Source organism: Onychomys torridus, chromosome 2 (genome assembly GCF_903995425.1).
Source record: "Onychomys torridus chromosome 2, mOncTor1.1, whole genome shotgun sequence".
Taxonomy (NCBI): domain Eukaryota; kingdom Metazoa; phylum Chordata; class Mammalia; order Rodentia; family Cricetidae; genus Onychomys; species Onychomys torridus.
Window position 1 is genome coordinate 73,271,088 of NC_050444.1, and position 26,727 is coordinate 73,297,814.

Below are 26,727 nucleotides of genomic sequence, written 5' to 3' on the forward strand. Positions count from 1 at the left end.
GCCCCTTTTCCCTACAACTCCAGTTGGTGTTAAGCTGACAGACTATTCATCACACCAGGCCTTCAAGAGATACTTCATGTCTAATCCACATGATACATTCAGTAATTACACAGTATCAGGCACACTAGAATGGGATGATCCCTTGTCTAGGAACTATGAATAATTGGCATTATCTTAGAGAAAAACATAAGAATATGGTATGTGACTTGAGAATTAAAAACACATAGGAGGGTAGCTAAACAGAGACAAAGGTGGCATCAAATAAATAAAGCTCTCTTTGAAGAAGTCATCTTAAAGCCTGGTGGGGATCTCACACCTTTAATCCTAGGAGAAGTAGGTGAATCTCTAAGTTCAAGGCTAGCTTGGTACACAAAGAGAGTTCCAGGGCAGCCAGGGTTGCTTAGGAACCCTGTCTCAAAAAATCAGAAGGGGGAAAAAAAGGACCTCTGAGGTGGTTTCAATGTAATTGGCCCTCATAATCCCATAATCTCATAAGGAGTGGCACTATTAGGAGGTAAGGTTTTATTGGAGTGAGTATGGCCTTCTTGGAGGAAGTGATGTCAAGGAACAGGCTTTGAGGTTTCCTAAGCTCAGGATATCACCCAGTATCTCGGTTGACTTCCTGTTGCCTGCAAAATGTAGGACTCTCAGCTATTACTCCAGTATCATGTCTTACTACACACTGCTATGCTCCCTACCAAGATGATAATGGACTAAACCTATGAAACTCTAAGTGAGCCACTTCAATTAAATGTTTTCTTTATATGAGTTTTCATGGTCATGGTGTCTCTTCACAGCAATAAAAACCCCATCATAAAAAGACTACATAAGGCTACTAAGATGGATTAACCAACATATCTCATTCTAAGCACAACAGACTAATTTTCCAGTGGAAAAATAGTATGAAATTTGAATTATTCTCAAGTCTCTAAAGCTTTGCCTTCCACCTGTTTTTCAGTTTCTATGTTGTGTGAAGTGGGAGGAGCTTCACAAAACTTCAGGGGATGATGAAAACCAGTAACTATTTTTCTTTACACCAAGTGTCTTGATGTGTGAAGAAAACAGTCCAGATTACGAAGCAGTACTATAAAGCTGCAATCGAACTATTACTAGGAATGTTTTTCAGCACAACGGTTAAACTGCAAAGTTCTGATTTTCCATATGCTGTGTCAACTCTCATAAAAGACACAGAGAAGTCTGAACTTAGAATATGTGGAGGAATCCTAGGTAGCATCCTGAAGCTCACCAGAATGGAAAAGATACAACAGGCCTCTGGTTGGATTACCCATTACATTAATGTCCCACCCTTCAATACAATCCTGAAAACAAACTAACAAATTCATTCCACAGATACTATAAAAAGCAATCAGTGAAAGCCAAGTCAGTCTAAAATAGATTAAAAAACAAGACAAGCTATATTTAATGATGAAACTATAAAGTAGAAAATTCTTCCCGTAGTCCATCTGTAGGAAGAAGAGAGAGAAAGAGTAAGCATGCAGAGCCTTGGGCAGTTGCTGCTTTTATGGCTGAAAGGTCTCAAAACGTCACTGGCACTAAAATTCACTTTAATCCAATTCCAAAAGAAAGCCAAAGGGGTATTTTAAACATATAAAAAAGACATAGTGAGTACACATTTTCATGTGTTTTAGTAATAAAATACTTTACTAGAAATGATAAACTTATGCCATCATTAAATATATAAGGATATCAGCAAATAGATATAGAAATATGAACACCTGTTGGCAGTTGAAGACTAGAGCCTTAGTCTGTTTCCTTCCACACAGCACTTCATTCAATGTTCAACACACAAAAGATACTTTGGTGATATAAGCAGAACAATTATTAATGAAAATTGATTTTTATCTTTACTACATACCCCTCAGTAATATAGCAATTCATAAACTTGTTAAGGGGCATTGAATGAAACTGACTTTTTTACTTTTGTTACAAAAAAAAGCTCCTTTTAAATACAACAAAGCAACTCATAAACATCATGATAGTAATTTGCCTTTACTGAAATTAAACAAGCATTACACACCATAAACACACACACACACACACACACACACACACACACACACACACACATTAATTCCACTTTAAATACTTATAGTTTAACTTACAAGAACTCAAAACAAAAAAAAATAGGAGCTGGAAATGTAACTCAGTTTATTGTACACTTGCCTGACATCCGAGAAACCCTGGTTTCAATCCCCAATGGAGGGATGGGGGCAGGAGGGAGGGTTATGCCTAAAGAATGAAAAGTAAATCTATGTCACCATCTAGTGGCCTTAGAATATAATTCTGAAAAGAGAAATTTCTCCAAGGAATATGGATCCAGAAGGTAAGCAAGCATCCAGAGTGTTGGTTGGTTAAGTGATGCTTGTGGCCATGCTGGACAGAGGAGAGTGCTGGATATATTGGTGTCGGAGAGAGGGAGAGGGAGAGGGAGGGAGAGAGGGAGGGAGGAAGGGAGGGAGAGAGAGAGAGAGAGAGAGAGAGAGAGAGAGAGAGAGAGAAGGGAGTGGGGAGAATATGGAAGGAGAGAGTGTGGAAAGAGAACACAGAGAGAGCACACCCACTTTTTAGGTTGGGACACCGCAGTAGCAGGCTGGTGACGTAATTAAGGACAATCCTTACACAGAGTCCTACATGTACCTGGCCTCCTACCAGCTGGGCTAGCAGAAGATCCGCCGCATTTGCTCACAACTGCATAGTTGCCCAAGTCTAACCTTTGAACAAAATCAAGCAGGAATGCCACCAAGGACATTGTCCTGTTTGCCAGCATCATAGGTCAACCATCCTGAACCTTATACCTACTTGTTGTTTGAGGTGCACAAATGTATTTTCACAAAAGTCAAACTAGATGAAAAATAATAAAAACATGATCAGAAAAGCCTTACACACTGGTAGGAAAAGTATCAATATATAAAATATTTTTATAGTATTTAGTTAAGATTAATATACACATAACTTAGAGGTCAGCGACTCAATGGGTGTGTCCTAGGGCATTTTATGCACACCACAGAGTCAGCAATTCAGCAGGTATGTGCTCTGAAATGAAGATGAGGACATGACCATTTCTGAGCATGGTTGAGGTTTTTATTGTTGATATGAGGAAGAGAGCAGCCAAAGGCATCTGGAAGAATCCAAACTGAACATGGCCAGTAGAATAGACTAGGCCATGAGAGGGGAGAGAGAGAAGGAGAGGGAGGGAGGAAGAGAAAAGGAAGAGGAGAAGAGGGCAAATAGATAGAGGACCAATAGGAGAACTAAGGGAACGTGTGGCCAAATGGCTGAAGTTATATAAGAAAGAGAGGCTGGGGGTGGGGGGCGAAGTTCAGAGCTGGAGAGGTTTAGGGGGTGGGGTGGGTGGGTGGGATGGGAAGTGATGTGTTAATAGGCACCTCTTAGCCATTTGCTAGAGCAGTGTGTGCGATTAGTCAGTCTGTTCACAGCACTCAGAGCGTCTGGTAACTAGGATGGGTAAAAGTTATATCTCAGATGTAACCAACTGCATCCCCTTTGGTCATGAAAGAAGGGAATAAAGTGAAAGGACCGAGAAGACTCCATAACAGGCTGCTCAGTCTTCTCTCAGAGATCCGGCCTCAATTCAGCTTCTGAAAGAGCCACAAAGGACAGTGTCTAACACCCTCAACGGCAAGAACAAGGAGGCCTGGTACATGCAGACCAGGCCTGAGCCACAGTCAGCAGATAACCAAATAAGGACAAAGCCTGGGACTTGTTCAGGCGTGCCCAAAAATGGAATAGCTGTAGTCTTAATCAGCCCCTGACTAGCCCTGGCCAATTAGAATGTACAGATATGATTGCCACGTGCTGAAGCCAATCATATCTAAAATGACCTAACTGGTCTAGGACCTCCCCATTGGCTATGCTTAAAAGGAGCCTGTGAGCTTCTCTCTGGGTTGCCATTTTGCCTTTGTGTGGAATTGTTGGCCCCAGCATGCTGGAATAAAGACTGCTCTTGTTGATTGCATATGTGGATGGTGGTCTTTTGTGGGACTTTTCTCCAGGACCCCAACTTAAAGCACAGTATTATAAGGACTTGTGATGTTTTAATCAAAAAAGTCATGGATATGTTTACAGTTGCCGCAAATGTCAAAATTCCTTTTATGCTCATCACTACTTAAAATGCTTGTCTTACACCTTAGATTGTTACTTACTACCTATATAAAGAGGCATGTATGTTTTTCAGTAACTTACCCTTATATTTTGATGACATTTAGTCAGTGTAATTTGTTTTTAGAGCTATGTGTATTTGCTTAGCATAAAATCATTAGGGGTTTAAAGGCTCACAAGATTTCCAAAAGTTTGCCACTGAAAAGATTTTTAATCCCTGATGACCTGTAAATAATGTAGCCTAGTGTACATTAGTAAGATAGCCAAAAGGCTATTTTCATCAGAGAAATTATTCAAGATATTAGGATCAATTAGCTATTTAATGTGAACTGTAGACCCAATGAAGGCGGTGTACCTGAGAATGAAAGGTTTCTAAATCCTAATCTTCCAAGTGAATATAGTTGGAAAACCCTAGAGTATGCTTAACAGAGAACAAAAACACGCACTAGAAAAATACAAATGGTAAATGTTTTTCTGAGGGCCAAACATCAGAGGCCATCGGGGGTCTGCTTTCACGTCACATAAAATTACTTATTTTAGTCTCCACGTGTGATTTCAGGCCCACGGGCCCACTGTTCTGGGCTCCAGGAAAATTAACCCATCTTTATTTGGAGCCTCCCAGGCCATGCTTAGGGCGGGGTAGGGGGTGGTGCAGGCGGACGGAAGAGGGGCGGTGGACAGGGATGCTGAGTCCATTGTCATAAAGATGAAGGCTCGGTGGTGGTTGCCAGGAGGTCACGCCCACGACCAGATTTTAAAGCGCCCATGCTACACCCTACATTTTGAAGTGTTAGCGCCCCACGAGGGCGCGGGGGAGAGGGTGGCCCAGGATGCAGAACAGCACCGAGCTCAGCCTTCAGCTCTCCTCAACCACCCCAGCAACCAGAACCTAGCAGCACAAAAGCCAAGCCAAGCCGCTACAGAGGGGAGGGGCGGGGCCACGCCGCCAAGCCCCGCCCAGTCTAGCGCGGGCCTAAGCGAGCGGGCGCGCGCCCGGAAGTGGGGAGAGCGCGAGTCCTAGCGCTGGCGGCCGTCGTTCTGGGCGCTCCGGACGTGCCATGCTCGCGCTCCGAAGCGGCCTGAAGAAGGCGCTGGCCCTGCGGGCGCTGGCGCCTCAGGTAGGGGACGCGGGGACGCGCGCAGGGAGGTAGACATAGTCTTTTAAGTCGTCAACTAACGGGGCTCAGAGAAGTGGGCGCGGTCTGCGGGGAGAATAAGGTTCGCTCAGGGAGGTGGGCGGAGTCTGGGGCGCGCGCACGCGGCTATGGGGAGGTGGGCGGGGTCTGTGGGGCAGAGAGAACTGTTAAGAGAGGTGGGCGGGGCCTGTCGCGCGCGCTCGGCCTGGGGGAGGTGGGCGGGGTCTCTGGGGAGAGTATGCTCCGGAGGTGGGCGGGGTTGGGGGGGGGGCAACGCTGCGAAGTGGGCGGGGTCTGCTGCGCGAGTACACGCCCTCTCGTTTGCTGGCACAGCCCTGGTATGTCTAGCCAGTATCCCGGTTCTATCAGGAGCCAAGATCTCATGAGTCCTAGGCACCCAACGCTTTAAGAGGTACCTGCTTGTCGGATCACCTCTCCAGACATTGGACAGAGGGCTTTTTCTGGCCCGGGGTCATCCCTCAAGCCCTGACCATTGCGTTCTTGCAGCCACGACCCGTGTGACTGCCCCTCATTGAGATTTTACAGCTGCCACCCGGTTCAAACGCAGGCGCTTTGTGGAGAAACTTGAACAGGAGACCAGGGTCGCCATGGGAGCATCTTGCCCTGTAGTTCTGGTTCCGGGAGTCCTCAAGCCGAGCAAGGCCCTGGAGCCTCGGTTAGCTGGGTGTGCCTGAGATGGGACATGCATGAAAGTGAGCCAGCCTCAGGTTGTGACTTGAACCCAGAAGTTCTTGACTTTCTGCATTTAAGAAGAGCGTTAACCTGGTCTAGAGACAGACTTTGTGGTGAACACTAAAGAAAAGCATAGTACAAATGCGGCCGCTGCCCTTGCTGTCTTCCTAGTATGGTTGAGAATAAGTCCCAATTTTGAGATAACAGAACATCAAGCAGATGTAGGCCATGACACAGTTTAGTCCAGCCCTGCAACACTAAATGACCCCACCTCTTAACACGCAGTGTTTTTTACAATGCAGATTTCTTTAATGTATACTTTCTTGTGTGAAAGACTATAGTAAGTGTCTTTCATCAGTAATTTCTATTCTACAATACAAATTTCTTGAATTACTCTTGGTTTTTCGAGACAGGGTTTCTCTGTGTAGCTTTGCGCCTTTCCTGGAACTCGCTTTGGAGACCAGGCTGGCCTCGAACTCAGAGATCTGCCTGCCTCTGCCTCTGCCTCCCAGGTGCTGGGATTAAAGGCTTGTGCCACCACCGCCAGGCTCGAATCACTCTTAAAGGATTGTTGCAAGTGTGTCTAGTGCTTGAGGGGGTCAGAAGAGGGCAATGGATAGCCTGGGACTAGTGTTACATACCATTGAGAGCCACCGTGTGGGTACTGGAAATGGAACCTAAGTTTTCCGCAAGAACAACAAGTACTCTTAACTCCTGAGCCAGCTCTCCAGCTTTTATTACATATTTTTAAATACAGATATGAAGCAGAATGTGGTTACAAACACAAAAAGCATTCCTACCACACAGGAGCACCTGCAGTATTTTTTATAACAAGCTTAGTTATTTGGGATAATGGAAGCGTAACTCAAAATCATGAATGAAATGAGCCCCTGTATACAAGCAAAATTCATATACTATTGTGTCTTGTAAACAAAAAAAGAGTTATGGCCTATTGCTTTCATTAGTCATATAAGTGATCAAAGTAAGCCCTAATTTGGTTGTAGTTCTACTTACCAAAGTGATTGTGTATATTTTTCCGGTCTAATTACTTTCAGGAAATGGACACATGCTAATTCCACCTACTTAAGATGGTGCTATAAGCAGAAAAAACAGAAAATGTTTCCAGGCAACAATCATTCCAATTCCAAGTGCAAATAAAGCTTAAAGGTGTGACTACATAGGAACTCCTTTGCAAAGCACCTGGGACCATAAGGGTGGGCTCTATAGCTAAAGGGAATAGAATCTAGTGTGGCCTCTGAACAACAACAGAGAGGTCAGCAGACCATAAAGTACATGTGACATCTCCCCTAAGGATGGGCTTAACTAGAGCTAAAGATAATAGTCCAGGGAAAAAAGGCTCTGGGATAATCATTCTGGGGAATCTGGATGAAGTCTGCATCTATAGCAAAATGTGGGTGAGGTCTGCCTCCACAGATAGCAAAAAGGTCACCAGGTCATTACCAGTATTCACTCCCAGCCTTCTGGGAAGAAAACAGGTATTTTATCGAGTCCATTGAGAAGAGGCCACGGTGTGTTTCACATTCCCAGCTCCCTAGTGCTCTGTGGGTGCAAGGACCTTTGTGCCTCCAAACTAATGTTTCAGAGCATGTCTGTGTCCTTGAATTTTCCCCTTTCAGCTTTAAAACAGCTATCCACTATATTGCAAACAATTGATGATTCATAGCATTGTTTTTCTGACCAGTAATTTACTTCACTGAGTATTTTTTTAAAAGTTTAGAGCTAAATAAATAATAATACTTTTTTTTTTTTTTTTGAACTGTGGTAGCCTACAGAGACTCCATAGTGAGGCCTTATTCCATCTTGACTCGGGGTCAGAGAGTCTGAGCTTGCTTTGTCTCACAAGGCTACATAATAGGTTGTTTTAACCAAAGGCATGGTTACCATGTTTCTTATACTTCAAGGCCTAATTACAAGATGCCTTGCCACAAGGTTTGGTTACCAGGTGTTTTGAAAATTAAGGAAGGATCTACACTTGTTTGTACCTTGACCCATGAAAGGGGAGGTCTTTTGCCTCTCCCCTTGCTGGTGTATAAAAGGCCCATTAGGAATAAACTTGAGGAGTCTGTGGTGTTGACCCAGAGCCTTCCCGAAGCTATACTCTATCTCTGTCTTTTTCTTCATCTATGTCTGTATTTTTTCCTATCTATCATTTCTCAATTCCTCACTCCTCCCTTCAAGGACTCTTCAGCAGGTCAGGGCTGGGCCCTAACAAGGAACCCAAAAAGTCTTCTGCTAATAAACATTTTCATTATGTCTGTTAAAAAGACACACATACAGAATTTGCAAGCTTCTGTTATTGTTTGACTGTTTGATTATAGTTACTGTTGACTACTGATTTTGACTAAATAAGAGAAAACTCCAAAGTGATAAAGCTCCTGATCATAGTTCCTTGGGAAACATGATTACAACCTTGATGATAGTTTATCAGCAACTTTGCATGAAAATGTGCTTAACCATGGCCTCCAGCTAGGAAAGAGTAACTCTGCACTCAGCATACTTAACAGCAGTTACCTTTATTGGCATCTCTACATAAACATGTCTATCTATAAACTATTGAAAGGAGAAATAGAAATACAAATTATGAGTCTACTGTATGTCCTTTGTTTCCAGGCTCAAATATATGATTGTAAGGACATGATACATCTTATCTTTTCCAAAGTATTTAAATATTCCCCATCTTTTTTCAGGTATGTTCACCTTTTGCTACAGGTCCCAGGCAAAGCGATGGGACGTTATATGAATTCCGCTCCTATTTTCTCAAGCCTTCAAAGACAAATGAGTTCCTGGAAAATTTTAAGAAAAGTGTTCACCTTCGGACAGCTCACTCTGAAATGATTGGATATTGGAGTGTAGAATTTGGAGGCAGAACCAACAAAGTATTCCATATTTGGAAGTATGGTATGAACCACACAGCTTTCGTTTCATACACTCATTGTTAGGCGGTCTATAAAGCTTGGTTCTTCAGTCTGTGTGACTGTAATACACACAGGTTAAAGAAAACATTTGAAAGCAATACAGTAACAAAGCTAAGTAAGTTACGAAGTGGTCCCTTTGCATCAACCACTTGCTTAGACTCTGAGGTTAACGTTTCTGGGAAATAACTGTCTCATATTAAGCCCTAATTTGATGAACTGACTTTAATTCTCAAAGTTTTAGAATGGTTTGTTGGAAAAAGTATCTTTTTTAAAATTAAAATCTGTGCTTACAAAAGTCCAAGTAGTGGAGAGTACAAAATGAAAGTACCTTATTAATAGATAGAACTGGATATCAGCATTTTAGTTCTTATTATTTTAATAATTTTCACATTTAGAGCCTTTGAGAGGGCATTTGACCATTAACTTTTAAGAACTCTAAGATTTAATGGTTTTGAGGAATAGATAATTTTAAATAAAACAATTTAAGTTCTTCTCCATTTTTTTTTTCTACCATAGATAATTTTGCTCATCGAACTGCAGTTCGCAAAGCCTTGGCTAATGATAAGGAATGGCAAGAACAATTCCTCATTCCAAATTTGGCTTTCATTGATAAACAAGAAGTTGAGATTACCTACCTGGTACCATGGTGCAAAATAGGAACACCTCCCAAGGAAGGTGAGTCTGTCTTAGCCACTGTGAGTTTTCATGATTGAAATATTACAAATGTTAAATGATTAAAAAAAAATTGTCATGGAAAAACAAAAGATGAATTATTTATTTTATATAGGAATGACGCTGTAACTATTGAGATAAAAACTGATCTTAGTTTATCCTTAAAAAATGAGAATTAATGAAGTATTTTCCCAATCTAAGATATAATTGTGTGCACATGTGTGTTTGTTTATGTCTGTCCACCACTGGCATATCTGGTATCTGTGAAGGCATTGGATCCTCATGGAACTGGAATTAAAGATAGTTGTGAACTGCCATGTTTGTACTGGGAACTGAAGCCAAGTTCTCTGCTAGACCACCAAGTGCTCTTGACTACTGAGCCATCTCCCCAGCCCTTCCAAACTAAGTCTTATGGGTAAAAGCTTAGCCACAATATAGAAAAAAATTTATGTAATACTAAAGTCATACAAACTTTTATTCACTTATTCATTTTTAGAGTTGAGATAAGGTCTCACAGTGTAGCCCAGGTTGACCTACAACTCACATTTCTCAACCCTTAGACTCTCAAATGGAGAGATTATAGATGTTTACTACCATTTAACATTTAACTATAAAATACTTTCCCACGGACTACAGTAGTTTAGAGTCAGTACATCTTTACTTATAAAATGGACTGTCTGGAGGGAGGGAGGGAGGGAGTTAGCTGACATTGCCGAGGTATACACTGTAGCTAGCATTTTTGTCTTGCTTCTTTCTCAGTTTGGAAATAATTCCATTGTCTTCTTGCTGATTTAAACAACTGCTATAAAATCTAGTTTTAGGCAAAGGTCAGATTATAAAAGTATAACATTTCAATTTTTTTCTTTATTTCCCATTTTTCCTGACTCTATAATGTATTTTAGAGTACAAGAAATTTGAAGTCTTGTTGAGACTTTTACCTTTAGGGATTAGAGGAAGCCCTGGGTGAATGAAGTCCTGAGCGAGTATGTTTCTTAACATGGGCAAAAGCCTTTCAATGATGCAGTAGGCCTCAGATCCATGGGACAGTTGGCAAAGCTATGATTCACTCATACAAGCCAGGCTCAAGAGAAATGGTGAACCTTTGCTCAGGAGTCAGTTCTGAGTATTGTAGTTAAGAGTTTTCCTGCCTGGCCCACAGTCAGGTCAAATCTCTCTCAACCGCCAGGCCCATAGACGCTCAGACCCAACCAAGTAAACACACAGAAACTTAACACTGTTTACAAACTGTATGACTGTGGCAGGCTTCTTGTTATTTACTTCTATCTTAAATTAACCCATTTCTATTAATCTATACTTTGCCACGTGGCTCGTGGCTTACCATTACCTTACATCTTGTCATGGTGGTGGCTGGCAGCGTCTCTCCACTCAGCCTTCCTATTCCCATAATTCTCTTCTCTCTTGTCCCACCTATACTTCCTGCCTGGCCACTAGCCAATCAGCACTTTATTTATACAGAGCAATATCCACAACAGAGTGTTTATGAATGACTGACCCTTGTGTGCAGACAGCAACCACAGCTTCCTCCTTCTGGGTGTTTAGAGCCTGGGACTGCTCACCTACAGAGACCTAGACTAGCTTACCTTGCCTTCCACGACACACCTAATAAAACGCCGAAGTTTCAGATGGGGATGGAAGTAGTGTTATAGAGCCCCACCTGATCCCCGCTTCATTGTATGCGAGTCTGTATGTCTGTATGTCTGTATGTCTGTCTTTTCTTCTTTCCCTTGCCGCCTCTAGCCTGGGTTCTGGGACCCAAGCCACAAAGCATATGCCCTTTGCTCTCAGCATTGTCCAAACATCATATTTGCTATCTCTTGAAGTACCAAATCTTGATTTTTTTTTTACACTTTTTACATTTATTTATTTATGTAGTGTATATTCATGCCGTAGTGCACACATGGAGGTCAGAGAACAGCTTGAGAGAGCTGGTTCCTTCCTTACATTGTGTGTGTTCCAAGGATTGAACCCTATCAGGCTTGGCAACAAGCATTTTTTACACACTGAGCCATCTCACTGGGCTTAAATCTTGTGTAGCATGAATCCTAATTAGTCTCAATAAAAACCCAGAGCCAGATATTGGGGCAAATGCTGAAAGATCAGAGACACAAAAGACCAAGCCACAGCCACCTCTCACTTTACCAACTCCTCAGCCTAAAGGAGAATGAGTTCCTGTCTCTTCAGGCCTTATATTCCTCTCTCCATCCAGCCATATCACTTCCTATCTCCACCTCCCTAGTGCTGGGATCAAAGGTGTGTGCCACCACTGCTTGGCTCTGTTTCTCTTTTATACTGGACCAATCTTGTATAGCCCAGGGTGGCCTTGAACTCACAGAGATCCATCTGCTTCTGCCTCCCAAGTGCTGGGATTAAAGGTGTGTGCCACCACTGCCTGGCCTCTATGGCTAACTAGTGGCTTAGCTCCATACTCTTATCTGAAGAACATTTTTACATAAACAGTTCTATAAGGAGTTCATAAGTCATCCCTGTTGATAGAGTCTATATGCATAAGTAAATTCAAACTGTCCCATTGTAATGAAATCATTACTGTCCATTTCATTACTTAAGTTTAGAAGTTCAAAAAGAGTTCTGGTACCATTCCTAAAAGTTCCTCTGAGAGCTCATAGTCAGGGCCTGGCTTGTCAGCTGCCCTTAAGTCTGTGTATAGCTGTCAGAGTTGTAATGAACTGAAGCAGTCAGTTCCAAATATGAGAAGTTCCATAACCAAGACTTTTCAGTTCAAGCAAATCTCTCTGAAACTTTCTCTTTCAGCGACTGCTGCATTTTGCAGTCTGTATGTAGCCTTCCATAACCAGGCCGCTCCGGAACCAAGCTAGAGATGTTCACCTTACAACCCCGACTTTGGGAGGAAAACCCAATTACCTGCATCGCTGACAGTCCAAGTGCTCAGCAAACCAGGTCCCAGAATGCTCCATACGCTGTCCTGTTGTATTGACAAATGTAGCCTCAGGGCAACTCCATGATTGCAGTCATATCCCACTGCTGGGAGCTGGGACTGCAGTCAATCTCAGCAGTTCTCACAGCCTCAGGCTGGCAGATCAGCCTAGAGTACAGTTCTCACCTCCACAGCTTCCTGCTCTCCAGCGTGTCTCAGATGCTTGTCCAGCACTAACGCCATTCTGCTCTCAGCCTCTGGAAGCAGCTGGTCTCCAAAGTCTCTGTTGCTCGCTGTTCATCTTTCCAGAGGTGACGCAAACTGCTGGGTTCTGGCCGCCTTCGCCTTTCTGGCAGTGTAGCATCTTAACAGTTGCAGAACCTTGCCGTTCACCTTTCCGGCAGCACGGCTTTCCAAACTGTTGCTTGTCGTTAGCCTCTCTCATGGCTTAGCTTGTTCATGTTTCACCGTGACTTTCTTTCAGTAGAAAGCTTGTAGACTCTGGTGAATCTGCCACTTGCACGGCGTTGGTGCCTTGAGGGTCTCAGCTTCCGAAACCCTCTGGCTGATGGCACTTGCATTGGCTCTTGGTGTCTGCTGCTTAAGAAACTATGACGTTTTATGGGTCTCAGCTGTGGACACCTGGCTGCTACTTTCTGAAGCTGGCAGTCTCTGGAACGGCTTCTTGTTGTTACTGGTGGTTTCTGGAACTGCCAAGTCTGTTATGGATATTGTTTTCCCAGGTTAGGAAAACCTACTCTTCATATCCTTAGACCTAAAGCCTATATATTCTAAATCTATATTTTTCTGACTAAATCTATGACCTATTTAAACCTACATTCTACAAGACTACTTAATAAACCTTACTTCTCATCTTATTTAAACTTATATTTATAACTAACATGGCCATTTATTACTACATGTCTTTTTCTTTGTCCCTGTTCAGGCACCATCTGTGGGGGACCAGGTCCCCCCCATCATTTACCCCAGGGACTCTTGAGGAATGAGGAATCAGAGACTTAGTTAGAAATAGAGGGGAGAGAAACAGAAAACACAGGATAGACTGGAGTGGGCCTGGAGCCTTACCCATCAGCCTAGAACTTTATTCCCAGGGTCTATTTATAACAGTGCCAAGGGGTGGAGCAAAAGACCTCGCCCTTGCTAGTTACAGTCAGTGTAGACCCTTATAAACACCTGATACTCAGGCCTGTGGTCCAGTCAACCTCTTATGCAATCCTGCTGGGTCCAGCCACTAGGAAACCTAGTGGGCTACAACAATAATGTCTGTTAAATTTATCTTTTTTGTCAATTCTAGGAGTCTATGAATTGGCTACTTTTCAGATGAAACCTGGTGGCCCAGCTCTGTGGGGTAACGCATTCAAAAGGGCAATAAACGCCCACGTTGATCTCGGCTACTCCACACTAATTGGTGTTTTCCACACTGAATATGGAGCTCTCAACAGAGGTACAGCTGTCTATGATGTCTGTGAGACTATGATGAATGCTGGGGATCACCTATGTTTCTTGAATTTTTTTAATTATTATTTTAATTTTGAGGGGTTTTTCTCTAATTGTAAGGTATGAGAACACTTTTTTATTACAGTTGCTAATACCTTTTGGAGATTTTTCACGGGCTAACTGTTGCCTAGAAACTAGAAAAAATCTTTAAGAAAATATTAATTCTTTTCATTTATTTTCTAAAAGTCTTCTTATGATTTTTTTTCAACATAACATCATTGGAGTAAAGAGGTTGTTTCTGAATGAAAATGTAAATATATATTTTTATAAATGCAAAAATTATGGAAAAAGTAAAAAAAAATGACCTATTTCTCATTATTGAAGTTAACAGTGTTCCATAAATGACAAAGGGATGCCAAGACTAAAGAATTATTAGATATAAAAAGTCTAGAAACAATGTCTGTACCTGGCTGGTGATAGCTTCCTAGTGCTCTAGAATGGGTAGATAGACTGTAGTGGATGATGACCCGAGTTTATCCCTAGCTTGTGTATCAAAGCCGGCTCCAGTGGCACCATCTACTACATCAGCCCTGAGAAGATGGAAATAGGAGCCTGGCCAGCTAGTCTAGCCAGATTGCTAAATTCCAAGTGCAGAGAGATCTGTATCAAAACAATAAGGAGGAGAGAAATTGAAGAGGACACCTGACATTGACCACTGACATCCACATGCATGTGCATCCACACACACACAGACATACACATACACAATCAAGATCAAGGATATAGATCAGATGTAGAGTACTTACCCAGCATCCATTCTAAAGGCCCCAGACTTTATGCCTAGTAACACACACATTTTAAAAAACGTCTGCCATAAGGTTATATTTAGAATATAATGCACATACACATAAGTACATATACGCAGGTAACAACAATTAATGAAAATAGAGGGCACAAATTTGAGAGAGCAAAGGAGGATGTATGGGAGGGGTTTGGAGGGAGGAAAGGGAAGAAAGAAAATATGTAATTATGTTACAATCTCAAAATAAAAAAGACCAGTTAATGAGAATGACAACTAACTTCTGGTTTACTTCTGCAGTCCATGTTCTCTGGTGGTGTGAAAGCGCAGACAGCCGCGCAGCTGGGAGACATCGGTCTCATGAGGATCCCAGAGTCGTGGCTGCTGGTGAGCTGTTTCACTGGGCATGAGTTATTTTTAGAACAAATTCGGTTCAGCCGATAGCTTCATTGTCTTATAAAATGTCTTTGCAGTTCGGGAAAGTGTCAATTACTTAGAGTCTCAACAGAATATGTTCCTGATCCCAGCATCCTTTTCACCACTGAAGTAGTGTCCGGCCTGAAGTCAGACACCCCCAGTCACTGATGCGAGCTGTGTCTGCAGCGGGTGCTCACTGCTCTAGAGAGAATCATTGTCTTTGATGTCTGGAGGAGGTGGTGAGTTACTTCGCTGTGCCCTCTGCATCTTAAGGCTACCTTGTCCTTTACTACCAGTAAAAACTTGTGTTCATTTTCGCCGCGCCATTTCATGTCTACCGCACATGAGAAAGAGTTGCTGTTACTCCATGACCCTGGTATTTTTTTGTTCCACAATATCTTGTCTTCTGTGATTTTTATGACTAATTGCTGTCTTATATGCAAATAATGATTTTGAAATTTTTTGCCTGGAAATATTTTTAAATTAGTTAAATACAGTATCTGTATTTTTTGTCATATTCATTTTTCCTGAAATTTAAAAATATTTTTTACCCAGTAATGTGTGCTTTGTGATATAAAATGGGATTTGCAGAAACATTAAATCTAGTATTTGTCTTTATTCTTTAGAAAAGTACAGTATCATGTCTTCTGTATTCTTTATGATTTCACATTAATTATTAAGTCAAAGTTGGAAAATAATATATCCTTGGGACTTATTGCTGGATAGTATGGTTTTAGCATGTTCATTTTCAATTAACTTTTACTGCTTTTAACTTCACCTTGAATCACAAAGATTGTGAGACACTTATTTATTTCAATGAGATCTTTATAATTACAGAAATCTTTAACCTAATAAAAGCCTTCGCATCCATTCCGGTTTTTTCAACTGTGTCTTGTCTATTTATATCCTCTTCTTGCATAGATAGGGTAATGACACCACAATAATGTGGCAGCTTCATTGTGAGCGTTAAGTTACATAGACTATGCTGGTGGCTCTGAAGGCGGACTTCTGTAGACTGCCGTCTAGACTGTCTGGGGTATGAGGTGGGGCTCAGGACGGCAAGCGTGCAGCTTTCGCAGACATGCCTCTCCTCGGTACTCTTCAGGCGGAGTTCACTATCTCAAATTTACATGAAATAACTGGAACTAACTGGGTGTGTGCTTCACAGAAACATAAATGACAATTAAAAGATGAAATCAAACCAGTCTCAGATAGTTTCAGGTCTCAAAAAGACAAATACCATGTCTTTTCTCATATGTGGTTCCTAGATTTCCTAAATACATAATGAAAGGGTATATGGTGATGGTTTGGCTAGCATTGGTTACCGTGGCAGCGGTTTGGCTGGTGGCGGAAGAGTCAGGATCACAGGAATCACGTGCCATGGTTACCAGAGTTAGAGTGGGCTTTATTAGAGAGAAGAGGGGACAGGACGGGAGAAGCCAGGCCTGGCGGAGAAGAGAGAGAGGGAGAGGGGGAGAGAGGAGGGGAGGGGAGGGGAGGAGAGAGGGAGAGGAAGAGAGAAGAGGAGAGAAAGGGGGGGAGGGGTGCACGTCAAGCTTTTTTAGGCTGGGATGCAGTCGCCCACTGATGACATAATAAGGTGCCAGACAAGACCCCAGCTGTGAATATACAGAATCCTTACATATGAACCATGTATATCTGTATGAAATGAAAGTAAGAACAAAACTGGTTACAGTGGGGATGAATGAGCAGAGAGGGGTGAAGGGGGAGGGGAGGCTTGATGGAGGGGGACATAACTCAATGTATAATGTATGCTTGTATGAAAAGTTCTTTAGGTAGCACAAGTACCATGTGCAATGACTATATACAATGAATTTTTTAATTGTTGAAAACCCAAATGATCATAAAAATTGTAAAATGTAATTAAAAATTTAAAGTTCATTATAAAATGTTAAAAGTAATTTAGCATTTTGCTTCGTTAACTCTTTGAGCATCAATCTTCTTTGACCATTTCTGTAATAGAGTAAAAGGTAAGACAAGAGCCCAGGGCCTATGTTTGCACATCTTGAGCAGCCTTGGTGCAGGAGGGAGGGGCTTGCATCTGCCTCAACTGAATGGTCCATGGGAGACCTTGCCTTGGAGGAGGTGGGAATGGAGGGTAGGTTGGGGGAGAATGCTGGGGAGCGGGAGGAGGGAGGAGAGAGGGATCTGTGGTTGGTATGTAAAATGAATAGAAAATTTCTTAAAAATAAAAATTTTTTTAAACTTTAATAAAAAGTAAAATTTTTAAAAAAAGAGCTGACATTTGATCTTCTTGGTGGATACACTAAGCATCCCAATGGTTCTTAATTTAAATCATGCTTTATTCACTTGATTTGAATCATATATACCTTATTTGTATTTCACTCCAACTGTATTTTCAGTTTTTATAAAATTTAAGACGACAACGGAGATGTGCCTTCCAATCAGTTTGAAGAGGAAAATAATTAATATGCACAAGTTCACATAGTAGCATTGATTTTCTGCAATTTGGTTTTCTTCTGTTCTCTTAGGTTGTTCCCAGTACCTGCTCCCCGTATTCATTCCTTCACTGGAAAATTTAAAAATTAATCAGAAGAGACTGTGCAGACTGACACTTCCCCATCACTGTCTGCGGCAGCCTCCCTTGGGGACTTTTTCTCCTCCTACTATGTGCTCCTTGTGAAGACCAGTTCATCCATGTGTAAACTTAGTAGTTTGGCTCCAGCACTTTCTGTCTCCTGCAGCTAGTTTTTCCAAATCTCATTCCTTCTCAGCGTACAAATATGCTATTACTTATCCCATCTTTTAAAAAAGGAAAGCAGCCAGGTGGTGGTTTCACACACCTCTAATCCCAGCACTGGGGAGGCAGAGGCGGGTGGATCTCTGAGTTTAAGGCCAGCCTGGTCTACAGAGCTAGAGAGAGAGAAGAAAAACAAACAAAACCCATCCTGCCTCAATTTTCCCCTATAGTAATACAAAAGAAGTGTCATACTTCCAGCCTCTATTAATTCTCTCTTAAATGTCCCACTATCCCACTAACCAAATACCTCTCAACAAACTCATTTTCCAGTCCTAGTTTTAGTGGGTCTCCTAGCAGTTGATCTCTTTCTTTGTTCCAGAAATACTGTCTTCATTCCCATGAACCGTAGCTGCTTAGTCTTCTTTCCTGATTAATGCCTTCAAGTCTCCACCTTGTCTCCTTGATCTCCAGTGGTGTCACATTCCAGCTGATTCCTTAGCCTTCTTTTCTGTCCTGAGCTCACTTCCTGAATTATGTCTCAGTCTTAAGTCTCCAACTGCCACCTGTATTCAGACAGTCAATGCAGTATATATGCATTCTCTAGACTCCAGCCTTATCCAGCCTCTGCTTGAATATATTAGAAACTTCACTGTTGAAAGCTGAGCTCTTAATCTTTACCGAGCACCCCTGTCTTACTGAATGACACCTCCCATCCTGTCCATTTGCTCAGGTCACTAACCCCATTACATATCCAATAGCAGATCCCAAAAATCCAGAATTTGATTGTTCCATATCCCTGCAGCCATTATTCTGATGCAAGCCCATCATTGTGGTGATATTGTGTCCCCCAATATATTTTGCACCCTAATAAACTTATCTGGGGTCAGAGAACAGAACAGCCACAACACAGACATAGAGGTCAGAAAATGGTGGCTCTCACACACCTTTAATCCTAGCATTCTGGAGGCAGAGGTCCCTTCGGATCTCTGTGAGTTCAAAGCCACACTGGAAACAGTCAGGCATGGTGACACATGCCTTTAATCCCAGGAAGTGATGGTAGGAAGCAGAAAGGTATATAAGGTGTGAGGACCAGGAACTAGAGCTGGTTAAGCTTTTAGGCTTTTAGCAGCAGTTCAGCTGAGATCCGTTCAGATGAGGACACAGAGGCTTCCAATTTGAGCAAACAAGATCAGCTGAGGAATTGGTGAGGTGAGGCTTGTTCTGTTTCTCTGATGTTTCAGCGTTCACCCCAACATCTGGCTCCCGAGTTTTTTTTTTTTGTTTTTTTTTTTTATTAATAAGACCGTTTAAGATTCATGTTACACATCATTATTGGGATTTAAGGAGAAAGCTCTTAACTGATCTGCCCCCATCCTACTCCATTTTCAACACAGCAGCCAGAATATAAAACATAAACATTACCTCATTTCTCAACACCGCCATGCCTTCAATAGCTTCCTCTCTCAGAGTCAGTATCCAAAGCCCTTCAGTATGACCTACAAGCCCTTACATGACCTGTCCTATTACCTTAGTGTCATTCTGTTCCCTCACTTCCAGGCTGACCTAACAGTTCTTGTCTTTGACTCACTCACTAAGCATCATCTTGCCTTAAAATCTATTTCCCCTACCTAGAGTCTTCTTCTCTGGACAGAAATCTTCATGGATTATTTCCATACTTTCTTGGAATTTTACCCCAGAGTCCCATACAGCCTTCCCTGATAGCCCCATTTAAAATGGAAGTCCCTGTATGCTATGGAATGAATGTGTTTTTACCCTTCAGATTCACATACTGAAATCCTAATATGATGTTTAGAGGTGGAGACCTTATGAGGTATCTTAATCCGTGTTCTATTGCTGTGAAGAGACACCATGAGCACAGCAACTCTTGCAAAGGAAAGCAGTTAATTAAGTGGGCTGGCTTACAGTTTCAGAGGTTTCGTCCATTGTCATCATGGTGGGAAGCGTGGCAGCACACAAGCTACATGATTTTGGGGAAGTAGCTGACTTCTACATCTGGATCTCCAGGCAGCAGGAAAAGACTTTGTACTTGGAATGGGTCCTTGAGACCTCCAAGCCCACCCCCAGTGACACACTTCCTCCAACAAAACCACATCTCCTAAGCCTTTCAAATAGTGTCACTCCCTGGTGTCCAAGCATTCAAATCTATGAGCCCATGGGAGCCATTCTTATCCAAACCACCACAACATGAGGTAACTGGGCTTAGGTGAGGGGATAAAGCTCCTTGATGGAGTTAGTGTCCTTATAAGGAGATAAAGGATCCTCAACATAATTGCAGTATTCACTGGGGTCTAATCATGTTGGAATCCTCACCTCAAATTTCCCAACCTCCAGAATGCTCAGAAATAATGTTTGTTGTTTAAGCCACACAGCAGTATGTCACTTACCAGTATAACTAACATTTTAGTATTTTAGTATTTATGATCTTTATTATATTTCTCCTTCCACTAGAAACTAAATTCCATGATACTATGGGGTTTTGTTTTAATTACTGCAGTAGCACCAACCAGTGCCTGGCACATGCTAAGTCATCTGCAAGCACTTGTTGATTATATGAACATATGAGATGTGCTATATCTTAAGTATAGTTTGCATGTGACCCCCTCTTCCAAAGATTTGGGTTCTGGAGTTTTATCCTTACAATGATAATGGAACCTGATGATGCCCAGTGGAAAGTGGTTAGGCCATTGGTGGTACCAGTTCTGGAAAGGGTTAATGTAAAATTTCGGTTTCCATTTTGGTTCTCTTGAAGGTGAGTTATATTGGTTACTTTGTTCATTGCTATGTAAAGATACCTGTCAGAAATAAGGAAGGAAGAGTTTATTTTGGTACATGGTTTTAAGTGGGATATTCCACTGTGGCAGGGAAGACATAACAGTTCATGGAGGTGGAATTGTATGGCTAGAATTCCTTACATCTGAGTAGATCATGAAACAGAGACCTGGACAGAAAGTGAAGCCAGACTATAACCCTCAAAGGTTTAATATTCTCCCAAAACAATATCACCAGTTGAGGAACATGTGTTCAAACTCATGAGCATATGGGGAACAGTTCACTACATTCAACTGTTAATAGTAAGTTGTTTATAATCCCCTGGATCTCTTTAGGTGTCTCTCTTGGTGTGTGGCCTCTCCATTTTGCACATGCTACTACTATGATGCCATCTTCCATGAGGCTCAAATGAGACCACCCACTCTTAAATCTTCAACCTCCAAATTTGTAAAGTTTTGAGCTAAATTAATCTCTCTCCCCCCACCCTCTCTCTCTCTCTCTCTCTCTCTCTCTCTCTCTCTCTCTCTCTCTCTCTCTCACACACACACACACACACACACACACATATACACACACACAATCAAGACTCAGATATTTTGTTATGGCAACAGAAGAAAACAGATGAGTACCAAGAGTTTTGCTTTAAAAAATAGTGCATCATTTCTCCATACTTCATCTTATCCACTATTATCAATGAATTGTTGAAGGTTCCTCACCACCTTATTTGGAAAGTATCCATGAAAGATACAGTGACACAGTAGAAATTCTCAATATGAATGCAATCAAGAAATACAAAAGATACTATTGCCTATTGGTTATGAGATGCCTTTCTAGATTACAAAAGTACAGCAATTCTATTTATAGGAAGAGAAACAGATACATGACCAATTAAGTATTGTGCAATATTTGTTAATGCTGTGGAATATTTGTTTAATGATGCAAAGATGTGTTGCATGCTTTTATGTTGCATTTGTTTAACTGTGAAACTGCATTACTTTGCCTGCCTAAAACATCTGTTTGGCCTAATAAAGAACCGAACATCCAATAGCTAGGCAGGAGAAAGGATAGGTGGGGCTGGCCGGCAGAGAGAATAAGTAGAAGGAGAGAAAGAGAAGAGGAGGATCAAGAAAAGGAGGAGAAGAGGATGCCAGGGGCCAACCACACAGCCACATATGGAATAAGAAGGAAAGAAAAGATATACAGAAATAGATAAAGGTAAAAGCCCATAGGCAAAAGGTAGATGGGGATAATTTAAGTTAAGAAAAACTTGCTAGAAGAAATAAGCCAAGTTAAAGCCAGACATTCATAAGAAAGAATAAGTCTCTGTGTATTTGGGAGCTGGGTGGTGAGCCCCGCAAAGATCAAAGAATGAAAAACAACCAACTTCATTGAGTCTAATTCCTCCTTAAAAAAAAAAAAAAAAAAAAAAAAAAACTAAAAAACTTACAAAAGATAAGAAAATAGTGTTTGTAGACTCACACTCTGAACTTCAATCCCAGCACTGACTCCTACTGAACAGAGCCCAGACACTTAAATACTGTAGAAACTGAAGTTGTGATACTTTCAGTCATTAAAGGAGTATGAACCTGCATTATGTTGAAGGAATCCTAACATTCAATAGAGAGCCTTTCTTCATAAACTCTATTACTTGGAATGACCTCTCTCTACTCAGCATTGTAAAAAGAAGCATGTTCTTCCAGGAGAACATGCTGTTGGTTGTTTTCTTACTCTTGGTCTCTTTGAGGGCCTGCCACCCAGCTCCCAAATAAATCACACATAGAGGCTTATTCTTTTTTTTTTATTCTTGTGTGTGTGTGTGTGTGTGTGTGTGTGTGTGTTCTTGAAATTTTCTTTTTTAAAAAAAATTTATTCTTAAGAGTTTTAATGTTACATATCAGCCATGGGTTTCCCTGTCCTCCCCGCTCCCACCCCCAACCTCCCCCTATTCCCATCTCCTCCAGGGCAAAGACTCCCCTGGGGATTCAGCTCAACCTGGTAGATTCAGTCCAGGCAGGTCCAGTCCCCTCCTTCCAGGCTGAGCAAAGTGTCCCCACATAAGCCCCAGGTTCCAAACAGTCAGTTCATGCACTAAGGACAGGTCCGGGTCTCACTGGTCTCACTGCCTGGGTGTAGAGTTTTATTCTTTTTTTTTTTTTTTTTTTTTTTTTTTTTTAGCTGAGGATCGAATCCAGGACCTTTGTACTTGCTAGGCAAGCGCTCTACCATTGAGCTAAATCCCCTTTCTAAGTCTTATTCTTAATTATGAATGTGTGGCCTTAGCTTGGTCTGTTGCTAGCCATCTTTCCTTAACTGTAAATTAACCCTTCTACCTTTTGCCTCTGGGCCTTTTCCTTTTCTTCCATCTATAATCTTACTTTCACTCCTACTCCATGGCTGGCTGTGTAGCTGGGTGGCTGGCCCCTGGAATCCTCCTTCTTCTTTGGCTTGTTCTTTCTATCCTCCCAAATTTCTCCTATATATTCTCTGTGCCAGACCCACCTATCCTTTCTCCTGCCTTGCTATTGGCTATTCAGTTCTTTATTAGACCATCAGGTGTTTTAGGTAGTAACACAGCTTTCACAGAGTTAAACAAACGCAACATAAACAAAAGTAACACATCTTAAAGCAATGTTCTCCAACAAGAACAGGGTTTGATTTCTTTAGTTTCAACTAATTGGCCCAAGACCCTGAGGTAAGAGAAGTTGGTGGAGAAAGACTCCTGAGGGGCTGGAGAGATGGCTCAGAGGTTAAGAGCACTGACTTCTACCAGAGGTCCTGAGTTCAATTTCGGACAACCACATGGTGGATAATAACCATCTGTAATGAGATCTGGTGCCCTTTTTTGGCCTGCAGGTATACATGCAGACAGAACACTGTGTATATAATAATTAAATAAATCTTTTTAAAAGGCTCCTGGCAGTATAAATAGCTGAAGGGTTTAAAAACACTCAAGGAAAAGAGGGGTGTCAGCTCTAGTCTCCAGGTCAGAGGAATGCAAATGCAAGCTTTATAATCTAGCTCTATTTTTCTGTTTCCCTTCAGAGCACAATGCCCTGTAGATGTGTGTATATTCTGCCTCTTTGCCTCTTATTCTCCCTCACCAGCCCACTGACTTTGGAGGTCCCTGGGAACCATCTCATGAAGTGCAATGGCCATTCACACAATTACCTTGCTCATCGTGGCAGTTTCAGACATTAGTAGACTTCTGCCTTCCAGGAATATACCGTCCTCTGGATTCCAGTATATGGCACACATCAGATGTGTTTGCTCTTTTTCTTTCCTGCTGTTCATTGCCTCCCAGTTTTCTTTGCTACCTTCTAAATCTCAGGCTCAAACTTCCATTCTCTTTAAATAAGGAAGCTCATCCAGTCCCACAACTTACAAACTATGTGGAGTGTGTGGTGTGTGTGTGTGCTGCACTGTTAATATGCCCATTTTTATTTTATGTCATTGCCTCTGAGCTCCAGACTGGAATACCAATGGCATATTTCACCATAAGCATCTACCAAGTTCACATACTAGAAGCCATTTTTTGATTTTTCATCCCCTCAACCCCTACCTAAAGCCTGTGAGCAAGTGCTGCTGGCTCTGAAGAGGACCCTGAATGTTACCCTTCTTCCCTGTCTGCTGCTGCCATCCTATCCTATCCACTGTCCTCCCACTGCCCTCTCTTCCCATCAAAGTCCACACTTGCTTAAACAGGGATTAGACCATGCAGTACCTATCACCCTGTTGAAAACCTCATGGCTCCTCACTTTCCTACCAATAAAAGACAAATACCCTGACGAGGCTGCAAGGTCCTGATGCCATCCGCCACTTCTCTTCCCCAAGACCCTGGATTCCTTTTCCTCCTTAGCAGTCAAGATTTTTCCCGGTTGTGTTTTGATATTACATGTTTCCGATGTGTTCTTACTGCCCACCTTCCAGTGTTGCCCCTGCTTATCATGTTGAGCTCTGAACTTAAATGTCACCCCTCAGACAGGCTGTTTCTGACTCCTCCCCATTGTTGACCTGTCACCATGTTTCCTGTTCATCAAAGCATCTGCTGTGCCAGGTGTGTTTGTCCACCATTATTTGCCTTTCGCTGATGCATCAAGAAATTCCATTTCCCTCAACATTGTATCCCCAGAACCCAAAAGGATGCCGGGCATATAAAGCTCAGTAAATATTTGCTAAATTAATAAATAACAATGCTTAGAGGATTTACCAAGGACAAATTTAACTGACACCTAACTCCAAAGGAAGAACATTTGTCATTTAATTAGCACTGTATCTTGGAGCAAATTTCTCTGAGGTATCATTTATTTAACATGTAAAATATCTTGTCTTACCTCAGTGGGAAGGTTTTCAGTATCTGACTAGTTAAAAAAAAAAAAAAAAAACCCCACTTGAAAATAGTCGCTAATTTTCTCCTGTGTGATTTTTCAAACTTAATACACGCAATAGCACTGTCCAGAGTGGGTCTTCAGAGAGGCTTTTCTCTAGAATGTTTTGGTCAAGTCTTATGGGTAACTTGTATTTTCATCTAGGTTTAACTGTTAACTGCCTTTTCACAATACAATTACTACTTAGTTTTTTTGTTTTTGTTTGTGTGTGTGTGTGTTTACTTTTTCCATTGTGAATTTTCACAGAAACAGTTTTGTTATTTCATTCAAGTCCCTTCATGATAACTTTAGAAGATACAGTTGTGTGACAGATACCGAGCAGGACTCTAGCCCTGCTCAAAAGGACCACTTACTGCATATTGTTCCAGCCATTCAGAGGCGGTCACTATAGAATCAAGACCCACTGGGGTTTTTCAAGTTGCAAGCTATATATATTTGTTTTTCTGAGATTGACTTATAAAAATTTATTTATTTTACATCTTGACCAGTTTCCCCTCCCTTCCCTCCTCCAGGTCCCTCTCCCCCACCTCCCTCCTGCCCCCTCCACAGTCCTCTCCTCCATTTCTAGTCAGAAAAGGGAGGGCCTCCCATGGATGTCAACAAAATATTGCAAGTCAAGTTGCATTAACACTAAGCATCCCCCCCCCCCACTGTGTTAAGGCTGGGCATGGTAACCCAGTATGAGGCATAGGGTCCCAAAGCCAGCAAAAGTCAAAGACATCTCCTGCTCCCACTTTTAGGAGTCCCCCAATAAGACCAAGCTACACAACTGTCACATATACACAGAGGGCCCAGGTCAGTCCCATGCAGGCTCCCTGGTTGTTGGTTCAGTCTCTGCGAGCCCCTATGCTCCCAGGTTAGTTGATTTTGTGGGTTTTATGATTCCCTTGACCCTCCTGGCCCCTCCAGTTCTTCCTCCCCCTCTTTAGGAGGATCCCCGAACTCAGCCTAATGTTTAGCTGTGGGTCTCTGCATGTTTCCATCAGTTGCTGGATGAAGCGACAGTTGAGCTGGGAACCAGTCTATGAGTACAGCAGACAATCTTTGGGCATCATTACATTGACATTTTTTTTTTCTCCAGTGGTATTTGGTTCTGTCCTAGGCTGAGACTGATTCTTTATGAGCCATGAAAAATACATCCACACTGTCTCACCAGAGCACCATGTGTGTCTGGAAGCAGGGAGGGTGTGGAAACCAACCCCAGGCCTCCCAGTACCACTTCTCTTCCCACATTTCTACTCTTTGGGCGTGGTGACCCTTGCCATCCCTCCTTGACCCCTGCATCTTCCAGTATGAATGACGTTGTGTCCTTGTAGTTTCGGTTGAGTAAGCACCAAAGACTATCTTTCTGTAGCCTCCTCAAAATCAGTTGTTTTCATTAAGGAAGTCTATCTGGGATGTTTTCTCTTCAGTCATAGTAATCGTTAGTCCATCTAGAAACCCCTCTTAAACATTGTTTATAGCAGTTCTTCAGCCTTAACTGAATCTGAAAGCATGCAGTACTCTTTGATGCTGAAGCAGTATCCTGAGTTCTTTCAACAGAGTGTTGGCACTTTTCCTACAACTTACACAATTAACTGAAACATCTTCCCCTCCAGGCTTTATAACACACTAACAGCAGATGGTGCTACGAACGCACACAAGTAAATTTGTGTAGACCAGCAG

General features: G+C 42.0%; 1 protein-coding gene across 1 annotated transcript; it reads left to right on the forward strand.

The window, feature by feature from the left end:
* The first annotated feature begins 5,095 nt into the window (after positions 1–5,095).
* On the forward strand, positions 5,096–16,050 carry LOC118577826 (protein NipSnap homolog 3B). The gene is made up of 6 exons (XM_036178522.1): positions 5,096–5,258; positions 8,678–8,888; positions 9,422–9,580; positions 13,807–13,956; positions 15,049–15,135; positions 15,222–16,050. Exons 1-6 carry the CDS (start codon positions 5,199–5,201, stop codon positions 15,296–15,298), a joined length of 744 nt encoding a protein of 247 aa, XP_036034415.1. The 5' UTR covers positions 5,096–5,198; the 3' UTR covers positions 15,299–16,050.
* Positions 16,051–26,727: the final 10,677 nt, after the last annotated feature.